This window comes from Canis aureus, chromosome 23 (assembly GCF_053574225.1).
Source record: "Canis aureus isolate CA01 chromosome 23, VMU_Caureus_v.1.0, whole genome shotgun sequence".
Taxonomy (NCBI): domain Eukaryota; kingdom Metazoa; phylum Chordata; class Mammalia; order Carnivora; family Canidae; genus Canis; species Canis aureus.
In genome coordinates, this window is record NC_135633.1 from 19,354,974 (window position 1) to 19,367,130 (window position 12,157).

Sequence of the window (12,157 nt, forward strand, 5' to 3'; positions counted from 1 at the left end):
GCAATCACCTCTACTTGTCTGTCCCCTCCAGTGGGTTCTAAGCAGACACCAAGACTTCTTGCTTCGCACATTTGGGGGCACTTGGTAAGTACTACATGACTAAATGATTAACTTCTTCAGCCTTTCCTCAAGATTTGGTGCAGCCCGTAGTTTATCAAAGATATCTCAGTTACTTAGTTGCATTTAAGACTTCACCATTTGGTTAAAGAACAAAATCCAACTGAGTAAATATGAAGATCTAATTGGCTTTGTTAAGCCTTATTAGTGTTGGTCAGGAAATTTCAGATTTGCCCGTTAAAAGGTGACATTCTGGGATGCGCTGAAACTAATGAAGTCTGGGGGAGGGAGGAGCAAATGACTCCATTTTGGGCTTTTTAAACAGGTCCCAACCTACCCCTCTAACCTTAATTCTGGACTCATCTCTGTATCCTCTAAATTTCTGCCACGCTGGAGTAGCCAGGTTTTCCACATACTATCATCCTTTCAATCATTCTTATCAGAAACCAGGCAACATCCCCGTAAACTCCCACATCTCACCAACCAAGTTCAACCAGTCTCTGCACTCGCCGGAGTTTGCCTTATAACAGCTTCTTCAAATGGAGTCTTGTCACCATCTCCATTGCCATGGTCATCTGAACAATCACAGTTGCCCCCTCTGACTCGTTTTCCTGCCTTCTGCTTCTCACCCTTTCCGTTCTTCCTCTACACTACTACCAGATGATCTTCCGGAAATCCCTATGTAATTATCTGGTGCCTTCCCACTTCTAAAATAAAATCTCCATAGTCTGAGGGCCCTTATGGTCTGCCTCCCGCATATGCCCCCTTAGGTTCTGAATAGGTTAGTATTTTTTTTTTAAGTGTTGTTTCCTCTGCCCCGTTTATCCTTTCCTAATCTAGTGAAAAAGAAAGACCAGCTCAGGTATCATGTCCTGGGTAGAATCTTCCCAGACTCCCTAGGACAGATAATATGCTCCTATTATGTTGCATTTTCACCCTATTATTTCATTGGGCCACTTAACTGAAGCAGAAGGCTACAGAAAAAAAAAAGTCCAGACTTGAATTAAAATCATTTCATCACTGTGTTCCCTATCTAAAGTAATGCACTCAACTTCTCTCTGAACCTCTCAGAGGTTCATATTCCAGAGGGAATATATCTGACCCAAACTAAATAGGTGCTCAGTTAAGTGCTAGATCCAGCACTCACTTCCTATTTTCTAACTATTTGTTTTCCCCACCAAAATGTAAACTCAAGACCAGTAACACAGAGTGCACATTTATTCACCTAGTGCTAACATGATATCTGACAAATACTAAAAACTTAGTGCTAAATGAGTAAACAGTGAATATAGAACAAATGGTGTTAGTGTGCATAGGGTTACTACGCACTATCAGTATGTCAATGAGATACCTGCAGAGACTCACTGCCACTGGGCATCAATCTGCCCAATGGGTCAAGTGGTCCAAATTCAAAGTTCTTAGGAGGTTAAGTCCAGAGGCTCAGTATACCTGAAGGATGCATTCTGGTGAGATCAATCTGTTTGCTTAGGAGTCAATATGTACTTCTAGGATCCAGATGTCCAAGGGCTCAGGGTACTTTAGGGTTAGGCCATCCATTCAGGATTCTCTTAATGTCAAAATGCTTATATCTCAGTGTAAATTGGAGCCCATCAAGGAAGGTACAAGAATATGCCATTTATGCCTATGAAGCTAATGTTCTCTACCAAAGCAACCATCAGACTGAAGCTCATTGACACTGGGTAAACTGGTATTAAACTGCTTCTGTGGGGAAGCGGAATTGAGAACTGGAGACGTGGTGGGGCCATGGCTTATGGGTAGTTGGTTGGCATAGTTTGTAGGATTGATTGAAAAGACTAGTTTGGGTGGCTAATGACTGTGGAATATTTGAATATAGTTTTGGGGTAGATAGATTAGTATTTGAAGGTTCTGGTGTGAGAAATGTGTGGAACTGGCCAGGGGATTCTTTGGAAAAGCTGTTCGAGTAGAGGTAAGGAAAATTTGGCTAAGACTGCTGAAGAGCCCCGAACCGGTAACCTCATGTGACAGGAAGGGTGGGATTGGGGAGTTAGCCAGCTTTGGAGAATTTTCTTCATTGGTATAGGCTTGTTCCATTTTTGGTCAGACTGTGCAAGTCTCATTTTAGCCTTAATTTCCTGTTCCCACCAGATTGCCGCTGCTTCTCCTAGTCATGGGATCCTCAGAACTGCTGGGAGTCACTACTTCCACGTGCCACTTAGTCTGGAATGGCAATGTATGTGGCAACCACTAAGCAGGGCAGGTGGCAAAAGATCCTGGATCACGTACTGAACCACAGCATGCCAGGCCATTGCCTCTCGTGTTCTGCCTTCATCTCCTGGGCCTCTTCCAGTCCTAATTCAGGCTACCTGCATCTCTCACTCAGACCACTCCCCCTACCTTACAGATGACATCACCCTGAAAAGCACTTCTCTTTCAGAAACTTTGCTCCCTAAGCTATTCTGGCGCTGACAAGCCTGCATTGACCATTCTCTTGCTAGCTGTCCTTTGTACATCTCTTCACTGTATCCAGGCCACAGTCTGCCTCATTCACTTTATTCTCACTCCCAGGAACCCCTCCTGGCCATCCTTCAAGCTCTTCCTAGGGTCAAGGTTTACCTCCTTAGTGAAAATCTTCCCCAGTGACTCTTCTGGGCTTCTGTAGGTTTATAATCTCAATTCCAGAAGTGTTTTTGGCTGCTGTTGGCTTAAAGACAGCACACTTCTTGAAAAATGGGATTTCTTTTGTCCACTGTCCTATGCTTCTCAGGAGGGTCAAGGGTATCAGGCTCTGAGCAGCCTCTCAGGAAAGAGGAAGTGTTAGATTTTGTATTCTGACTCTATAATATCGTCTCCTGAGACTAGTCTTTTTCACTCAACATTTTAAGATGTTGTCCCTTGCAAAGTATGGCTCAGGTTTGTTTTGCTTTAAAAATCAATCTTTTTTCCTCATTAGTTTAATCCTTTTTACATTTACTGCGGTCCCTATATGTAGACTTATTTTTGCCATTTTTATTTATGTGCTTTACCCACTTTTTCCATGCTTTCTCATTTCTCCAATTTTAAAAACTATCTTTCCTTTTTCTTATTCCATTATTTATCATCACTTTGGTTTGGAGGTTTTATATGTTCAGCAGTTAACTTTAGAATTTTATCACGCATATTTTAAAAAACTAAAGTTCATATTAAACCACCCACCCCCTTGGGGATCCCTGGGTGGTTCAGTGGTTTGGTGCCTGCCTTTGGCCCAGGGCGCGATCCTGGAGTCCCGGATCAAGTCCCGTGTCGGGCTCCTGGCATAGAGCCTGCTTCTCCCTCTGCCTTTCTGTGTCTCTCATGAATAAATAAATAAAAATCTAAAATAAATAATAAATAGATAAATAAACCACCTACCCCAAAAATAGAACACAAATATTTGAACTCTAATCAACCATTTTTCCATTGTGCATGCTATTTTTAACCTCACAATTTGGCATAACTTTTATCATTTCGTGGGTTTATGTCTGCCTACATGTAAAAAAGTATTACTGTCTGTATTTTCTAACCCCCAGAACTTGTATTTCCTAAGATTCCATTAGAATCAGAATTAAGGTCAGGTTGGGGTTCATAACAGCTACCACTTTCTATATGCTTACGGTTACCAGGCATGATTCTCCACATATTAAACCGGTATTAATTCATCAAATTCACACAATACCCTAATGGGCTATTATTATGATCCGCATCTTAAGACCCCCAGATTTTGTCTTTCCTAAGGTTACAGATCTCAAAACTAGAATTAAAATGCAGATCTTTTTGATACTCATTTGCCTTCATTCACCTCTTTACTCCAATATGTAACCAACCCTCAGTCCTTGAATAATGATCTGTTCTCCTTTTCAACCTGACATCTGGCAGTACCCAGGCAGAACACTCTAGAATATCCAATAAAAGGGCTGTCTGAAGTCACCTTTATCCTACAAAATCCCTTGGAAATGTCATCTTGTCATCTTGCTTAGATTGACAGATCTCAACATAACCTAACGGTAGTCTCATGTTACATACAGTACCCAAGAAATTTGTGGAGTTTTGGGGAAATCTCTTTAATCTACAGATCCTAATTTTGCCTCCCCATAGTGGAAAATAGCTCTTGAAATAATAAGTAGTTTGCAACCCTGATCATACCCTCTACTTTTTCAGATTAAGTATCCAACTTAAAAAAATTTTTTTCTCCTCTATAGATTCTCATTTTTAACTTCCTGTGGAAACCACATGACCCATCAAGAAATGGTTCAGAGTATTGTCACTGGACACCTTTCCAGACTGAAAGCCAAAAGAAAAGTTTGGTAAAGTGCAGTTTATCCTCAGAATACTATTTCCACCAGCATGTACTCAGGGGCCCCAAGACTGAGATTTGTACCCATTCCCTTCTTTCTTCCCCACTCACTAGCACATGCCCTAGATACTCCCAACTGCTCATAGGGTAACACTTTGTGCTGCCATTTGTGTAAAGTGCTATAGAAGAGAAGTGGTAAATATCTATTTTTTGGAGATCCAATTTGCTCTAATTATAGCCAAAAGAGTGGGAAAGTACCTCTGTAAAACCAGTGTGCAAAGAAGGCTTTCTGGTCTGGAGTCAGGTGAAGATAAACTGGTGTGGGGTTGGGCTCTGGGCACAACCAATGATGGTGAGTCACACACACACACAACCAACTTCTACCCAGAGTATTCACTTCCTAGTTTCCGCATGAGCTCTAGAGTAGGTTTTCCCCCCACCCAGCAGTAAACTCATGTAAGATGGATTCATTTACAAAAGGTAGGCTAGATTTATTTAGAGTCACAAGCAGTTGACTGACTCAGTGTGACTCAAACCACAAGTAAACCATTCTACTTCACTCCATTCTGAGTCCTAGGGTGGCCCAAGACTGGCAGGAGTACTGCGTGGGACCCATTCACAGGTTTACAAGTTTCTCATTGAGGGCAATCTGTGACTGCGTGAGATTGGCCAGGTAGGTCACCATCAGCAGGTCCTGGAAGAGGAAGAAGCCACAATGAGTGAGGGGTTGGGCAAAGGGAGAAGAAAGTCTGGTGTTGGCCAGCTCCATGGTGAACAAGTGGGTATAAATGACAGCTTAGGAAAAGGCTATGCAAGAGTTGAAGGTGGAAGATAAGAAGGAAACGTTTGAGAACACCTTTTCATCTCTACTGATATACTAATAAACTTGGGGTGCTTTAGCCAAGATCCCAGGGGTAGAATATGGAGGCGGGGGGCTGCCTATGAACTCAGAGGGAGAAGAAGAAATTGCATTGTCATTAGCTTCTGGACTTAGCATTTCTATCAACTATGAATCTAGATAACAAGTCACAGTAGTATCCATAGCACCTGAGATAATGGAATCAAGGAAGGGAAGGCGGGGGCATCTCCAAGCACATGTACTATCTCTTCCTTTCTCCCAACCTGGACTGCAAGGGGCCAAAGGCAAAGCCCCTCCTCCCTTTGTTCCCTTCTGGGTCATCTCCCCCAACTCCCTTTATATTTGTGTGCATGAGCTGAGGTGGGGGAAGACGTAAGCTCCCAGAAGCCCAGGAAAGGCACTCACATTGATGTTGCTGTTGAGCATGGTCTCAAAGTCATCGGGAACTATCTTGGGTACTTGGTTAACCAGACTCATCAAGAAGCGGCCCACAGTATTGTCAGCTGACACCTTTCCAGACTGAGCACCAAACAAAGATTCAATGAGGCACAGTTAATTCTCACCACCACCGAGGACTGCCATATCACCAGCATACCTCTCAGTGATCCCAGAGTGGAGATCTATGCCCTCCTCCTTTCTTTCCTTCCCCCTCCTCACCAGCACATCCTCTGCATACTGCAACACCGTGCTTAGGGCATCTTGGATGCGAGCCGATGCCCCTCCTACTTGCTGCAAGTCGCTTGAGAGTCCAATCACCCGGTTGGGGCTAAAACAGGTCTTCATGATCAGGTCAACTGTGAGAGTGGGATGGGGGATATAAGAGGCACAGAGATTTTAGTCATCCCATCAGGAAAGAGATGATTTCTAACAATTCTGCTAACTCTTTCACCCTCCTCTGGACATAGTCAATTTCTCTAAACTCCTCTGCTCTGCCTTTATTAGCTTTTCTTCCTCCTGCCAAAGCTCAACTTCTGCACCCAGTATGCTAATCACTGGTTTTGCTCTTATACGAATGGCCACACAGCCTCTGGTGCTGAAAATTTCCCACCTCAAATAATTCCACAAATAATTCCTGGAAGCCCATTTATAAAGGAGAACAACTGTGATTTGAATCACAAACCTTATCAATGGTTCACAAACCAATCAATGGTTCCTTTTCAACCCACCCAAGGCCCTCCACTCATTAGAGTGGCAATCCCCTCCCCTGAAAAATGCCAGACCTCAAAAGAGGGTATGGGAAGGTTACTCACCTCCAATACGTTCAGTGTCATAATACGCATATTTCACTGTTAGAGGTGTGAACATCACCCCCATGGTCCTCCCAGGGACACCCATTAAAGTGCTGGGGAGAGAGAAGTCAAGGTAAACAAATAGCCTTGGGAGAGAGCTTCCTAATCTAGGCTGGAAAAGCAATTATACCAAGAGAATGGGTTCCACGGTTCTGAGGTAAGAAGGCTGGAACCATCTGAACCCCAGAGGTCTCATGAGAACAAGTCATTTTTTCCTTTAGCTCATTCCACACACTAAACCCTGGCCTGTGAGAGAGGACTCAGCATTCAGACCTGACCTGGCCCTTTAGAGGACTGCTTCACTCACTGTGCAATTTCAGTGATGAAACAAGACACTGGATTTCCCCATGAAGCTGGCTGCCCAGATATCCAGCCCCATTGAGAGAAGAAACAAGGAAGATCTTCTATGAGACTGAGCCTTTCGTCAGCACTGAAAAAAAAGCCAACTGACTCCAGTCTGCCCAAGACGAGACTGGGTGCTGTAAGTGATCTTACTAAAGGTGACTGTCTTTACTACGTCAACTCTATTTTTTTCAACTGGACCATGAAGAGTCTGAAATATCTGGAAAAACTAAGAAATCAGGCGATGACTAAAGCTTAGTGGTACACCAGCTAGCCCATAAGCACGTGACATCCACCACCATTATCTCACGGCATCAAGACTAACTGGTTACATCACGTCACACAAGGAAACAGCACAAAGTCAAACTATAAGACAGGCACCAACAAATGCCTTCACTCTAACCGGAAAAGATAATCCTTCCAACTCCTCTAGCAGCCCCTTCTGTAGCATGCCACTTGAGCCTTTCCCAACTTCCCCCATTGGCTGGTATTTTAACTGCCTGCAAACTCAGCGTCAAAACTATGTTATTGTTGTCAAAAATGCACTTAACTCTGGGGTAACAGATGTATTAAAAAAAGAACAGTCACCCTTTAATTTGTACTACCCTAAGTCCTGTGTTCAGTTCTCGGGATAATGGCAAACTAAAGGGTGACTCGGAAAAACAGTGAATGTGGTGAAGGATTGTGACCAAAATACCGAGTAGGATCAGCTATAGGAGGTGTGAAGAGTTAGCTTATAGAAAAGATGACACGAAAAACATGAGAGTTTGTGCAAATACCTAAAGGGCTGTCATTTGAAATTGGTTAAGAGCAATAAGTAGAAATCTAGGGTACACCAGGTATCAGTGAGTGGATATTTCAGAAATAGATTTTGTTTCTGAGTAAAATCTTTCTAATGGTAACTGTTGAGAGTGAGGAATGGGCCTTCTTAGGAGGCAGTGAATTATATACTGAAGAATTAAACCTGCTTTGGTTGGTGGTGGGTGTCATCCACGCATGGTATGAACTAGATAGATAGCCTTTTATGCTCTTGTGTCCCAAAACACTGGTCACCTGACATAGGCCTTGATGCTCATGCGGCCATTCTGGAGGCTGGTGTCCACAGTGAGGTGAATGGGGTTGGGGGCTTCTCGGCTGTAGTACTCATGGATCAGCACAGAGTGCTCTGTAATGTCATGGCCTGTAGCATACCTGGAAAAAGGAATACAGTGTGGATTCATGTCTAAATGTGACATTAAGACCAAACACAATGATGACATGGGTGTCTCTAGGTACCTGACACTCTTGTAGTAGTGTCACCTCCAGTGACACCCCAAATGCAAAAAGAATACACTGAAAACTGTATCAAATCAAATCAAAGGCTGACTGTCAGAGCTCTTGAAACATTGCAAGTCACCAGCAAGCCAAAAATACTTGCTCAGTAAAAGCTACATTTCAAAGTAAATATGCTTGGCCTCATGAGATCAGAATTACCAGCAAAACACACTAAATTCATAGATCCTGAGGTGATACACTTTCAATATTGTCTCCAAAAGAGAGTATAATATCTAGACTGGTGGCAAAAAATCTTGGCAATCACCAAAACTTCCCATTCGCTCCACTCCAACTTACCAGCCCAAGATGAGCTCATTTGGAGAGACTTTCTTGTGCAATTCATACATGTTCTTAGCAAATTCCATGTCAACAGCCACCTAGGAAGGAAGGCAGAAAAGGAAGCTAAGAAGCCAGAAGTTCAGAGAAAAAATATGGAAGAAAAGGACAAGGGGCCAACCTCCGCAGAGGCCCAGCAAATATGTACACAGAAAAAAAGCTCTTCCAACTGTAGGACTTCTAGTTAGGAGCACAATATATTGTGCAAGAGGAGCCTTGAGGAAAGCCTAACAAAAGAACAGCTATAGATGACATACTGGCAGCTCAAGCTCCTACTCACCTCATCTTCTGACTCATTGTGTGGCACTGAAAAGCAGTTAGTGACCTCCACTGAATGCTTGTCAACGGTTCCTGTGAGAGAGAATTGTCCACATGTTATAAAACCCTAGAGCTCTCAACAGCCTCCGACCACTTTCCAAATGCTGTCAGAGGCTTCCTTGAAGACAATGAACAAAAAATTGAACTCATACGCTACAAGTTCAGCCATGTGCATCAATGGAACCAGGATCCTCCAGAGAACTGAAGCTCTGAAGTGCCTGTTTTCCTTTAACCATCAATAAACAAGGTCTATTCTTCCTTTACAAGCTCTTCTGCCTACCTGGTCTTTCCTGCTACCAGCCCTGCTCTGGATCTTCACTCTGTGAACATCATTTTTCAGCCACTAGACTTTCTCTTATAATTCATTCTGCAGAATACTTGGAAAATTCTGACAATGTCTACATAGGCCACCCAAACAGAAGCCTAGCCTCAGAGTACAATCTTAGGGAGCTTCACCTTTACCTCCCTTCAGTCATCTAGTCCAATGGTCATGTCCTTAACCCCATCATCATCCAGAAACCTTCTACCTGTGAACCGTAAACATCAGTATCAGTCTTTTACCACAAATTTCTGTTCTAGTTCTGATACCTTTACTCCCACTTAGTTTGTTTCTTGACCTAAGACTGCTAGTCCCTTGAGTTCTCCATGTTTTTCTAATCTACTGGCACCACCCATACCAGGCTTCAAGCACTTCCCCCTCCTCCACAGACCACAATGCTGCCACCCATGTGTCTGTTTAATTCCACTTCACTATGGTTTCTGCTCCCTTTGCTAAAACTATGTCTTCAAACCCAGCGGATAAATATGCTTATTTGACCTCTAAACAGGAATTCAATAAACTTGACCATTTCACACTTCTGAAGCAGTTTTAAGTCTTCTGCATTTCCACGCCACAATATCCTTCAGTTAAAGCATTTATCACATTGTATTCTAATTATTTGCATATATCTTCATCTTGAATTTAAGGTTAGAACAGAAGTTATTTTATCAAACTTTGAATTCAAAATATGTAACAGTTTTATGGTATTTACACAGTACCAGTCATTTCATTTAACCAAATTAAATGTTTCATGAATTAACATCTGAGAATATTCAGAAGCTCCTCGTGAGCAGTCTGTGTTTAATTCTTCAGTGAAGTACTGTCTCTATAACACTGAGCATTATACCATTATCCCAGTCTGGAAGAGGATCTGAAGAGCTAGACTAGTTGGTCTAACTAGAGTCACTAGAGTATCTGGGGGCTCTGAGCATTCTCCCTGGGTTTCTTTAAATAGCTCCAGTGGATTTGGAAAATTTGGCAGTGCAGCTCAAAGAGTAAATAGATTAGTATTCGTCAAGTGCCAACCTTTGTTGCAAAAATCATTTATTTCAGAAGCTCAAAGCAGGACACATTTACAGAATGCTACTATACTTTGGAGGTTAAGAATGGAGGTGAGGGTGGTAATGTGAGACAAAGAACTGACACTTAACAATTTTCCTGGGAACCCAGGAAATGAGTGAAACTTAAATGAGAGAGAGCAGGGAAGACATTTATGTCAAACAGAATACAAAGGCTTGGTTTGAGAAAAACCTTGATGTTTGGAAGATAATGGATCAACTGAAGGTTCTGTGAAATGCTAAATCTTCAAAGAGAGGGCAAATGTGTGTGTGTTGCAAGGCAGGGATTGGGGGTGTGGGGGTAGCCCTGATGTGGTGGAAGACTGCAGTCAACCGCGGTTTTGTACCTAATGGTCTGCCAGCAGTGAGATGCTTTTGGTGATAGTTTAGTTTCTGCAAAGACTAAGTCTAAGTGCCCCGAAAGAACTAGACTTCAGGTAATTTGTCTCAAGGCACATGGTTTTTTTTTTTTTTTTTTTTTTTTTAAGATTTTATCTATTCATGAAAGACACACACAGAGAGAAAGAGAGAGGCAGAGACACAGGCAGAGAGAGAAGCAGGCTCCATGCAGGGAGCCCGATGTGGGACTCGATCCTGGGACTCCAGGATCATGCCCTGGGCCAAAGGCAGGCACCCAGCCACTGAGCCACCCAGGAATCCCAAGGCACATGGTTAATATTTGGTGCAATCTACAGTCAAATCTTGTCCCCTTTGCAATTCAGTTGTCTTCTATGCTAGAAAGACTATTACATACATATTCAAGAATAAGAGAAATGACAAACGAGGCTAGAGTCCATTTACAAAGGGATCTAAAATTGGTGACAAGGATGGAAGGAAAAGGACTTCGATGGGATCAGCAGTTCCCAAGAGAAAAGGGCATTATTATCAGTAATCCCTATTTAGCTTCTCAGCTTTACAAATTAACATATCAGGGAGATTAAAAAACATAAGACCAGGATTAAATGTTTAGAAAAGCAGAATATCATCAAAAACCTAAATAGGTTTCTGCCAAACTTGTTTAAAGGGATGTCTTTTTACAGAAGTCCCTACTTCTTTACCAACTGGTTTAAAACGTCCTCGTAAACACCTGGAAAATAAGGACATTTAGACCGTGGAAGGGGGTGGAAGGCGGCGGGGGGGGGTGGGGGGCAGCGTTTAGTCGAACGTTTAGTCAAACGTTTCTGACTTCCTCGTCGGCATCTGAACTCATTTTTGGCAGTCTGGGACTAATCACACTTGACCTCAAATGCTAGCGGGGAGATTAAAAATAAAACATAAAACCAGGGGCAGCCCGGGTGGCCCAGCGGTTTGGCACCGCCTTCAGCCCAGGGCGTGATCCTGGGGACCCGGGATCGATCATTCGGCACACGATACTTATTCAGTAACGCACTACGGCTTACGTATTCTGTGTCGACCAAAGTGACAGCAACCTGGCAGGAAAGTGCGAGTTCCTTCAAGGAGAGAAGTCGCGGCAGAAAGACGGGATGCAGAAATAAGTCAAGAGGTCAATGGGATAAACGGGAGGCGAGAGGGTCAATGCGGTTTGACCACTCACCCAGCAGGGTCCCGATAACTCGGGCAGCGCCCTCGTTGCGTCGCTCGTAGCTGTCCACGATGGAAGCCAAAATGACCGGGTGCAGCCGGACCACGCGGCCCCCGGGGAAGGGGCCTGGGAGAGCAGGACCCGGCAGTGACTGCGCCGGAGTCTGCGCTGGGGCTGGCGTAGACGCCGGGGTCTGGCCCGGAGCCGCAGTCGTGGCCGCCGCAGTCCCCGGGTCTGAGGCAGAGGCTGGAGCCGGCGTTGGAGCTGGGACCGGCGCTGGAGCCGGAGCCGGCGCTGGCGCTGAAGCTGGGGTTGCGGCCGGGGCTGAGACCGAGGTTGGGGCCGCGGCTGGGGCGGAGGCTGGGGCTGGGGTGGCGGCAGGAGCACTCGCCGGGGCTGCCGGTGTGGCCATCTTGTCGAGAGAGAAGGAG

General features: G+C 44.0%; 1 protein-coding gene across 1 annotated transcript; it reads right to left on the minus strand.

Annotated features, from left to right (window-relative positions):
* Window positions 1-4,814: 4,814 nt before the first annotated feature.
* Window positions 4,815-12,157, minus strand: EIF3F (eukaryotic translation initiation factor 3 subunit F). The gene is made up of 8 exons (XM_077866618.1): window positions 11,739-12,157; window positions 8,769-8,839; window positions 8,450-8,529; window positions 7,892-8,029; window positions 6,458-6,549; window positions 5,865-6,001; window positions 5,613-5,726; window positions 4,815-5,042 (listed from the first exon to the last, which is right to left on the minus strand). The coding sequence occupies exons 1-8, from the start codon at window positions 12,136-12,138 to the stop codon at window positions 4,965-4,967; spliced, it is 1,110 nt and encodes a 369-aa protein (XP_077722744.1). The 5' UTR covers window positions 12,139-12,157; the 3' UTR covers window positions 4,815-4,964.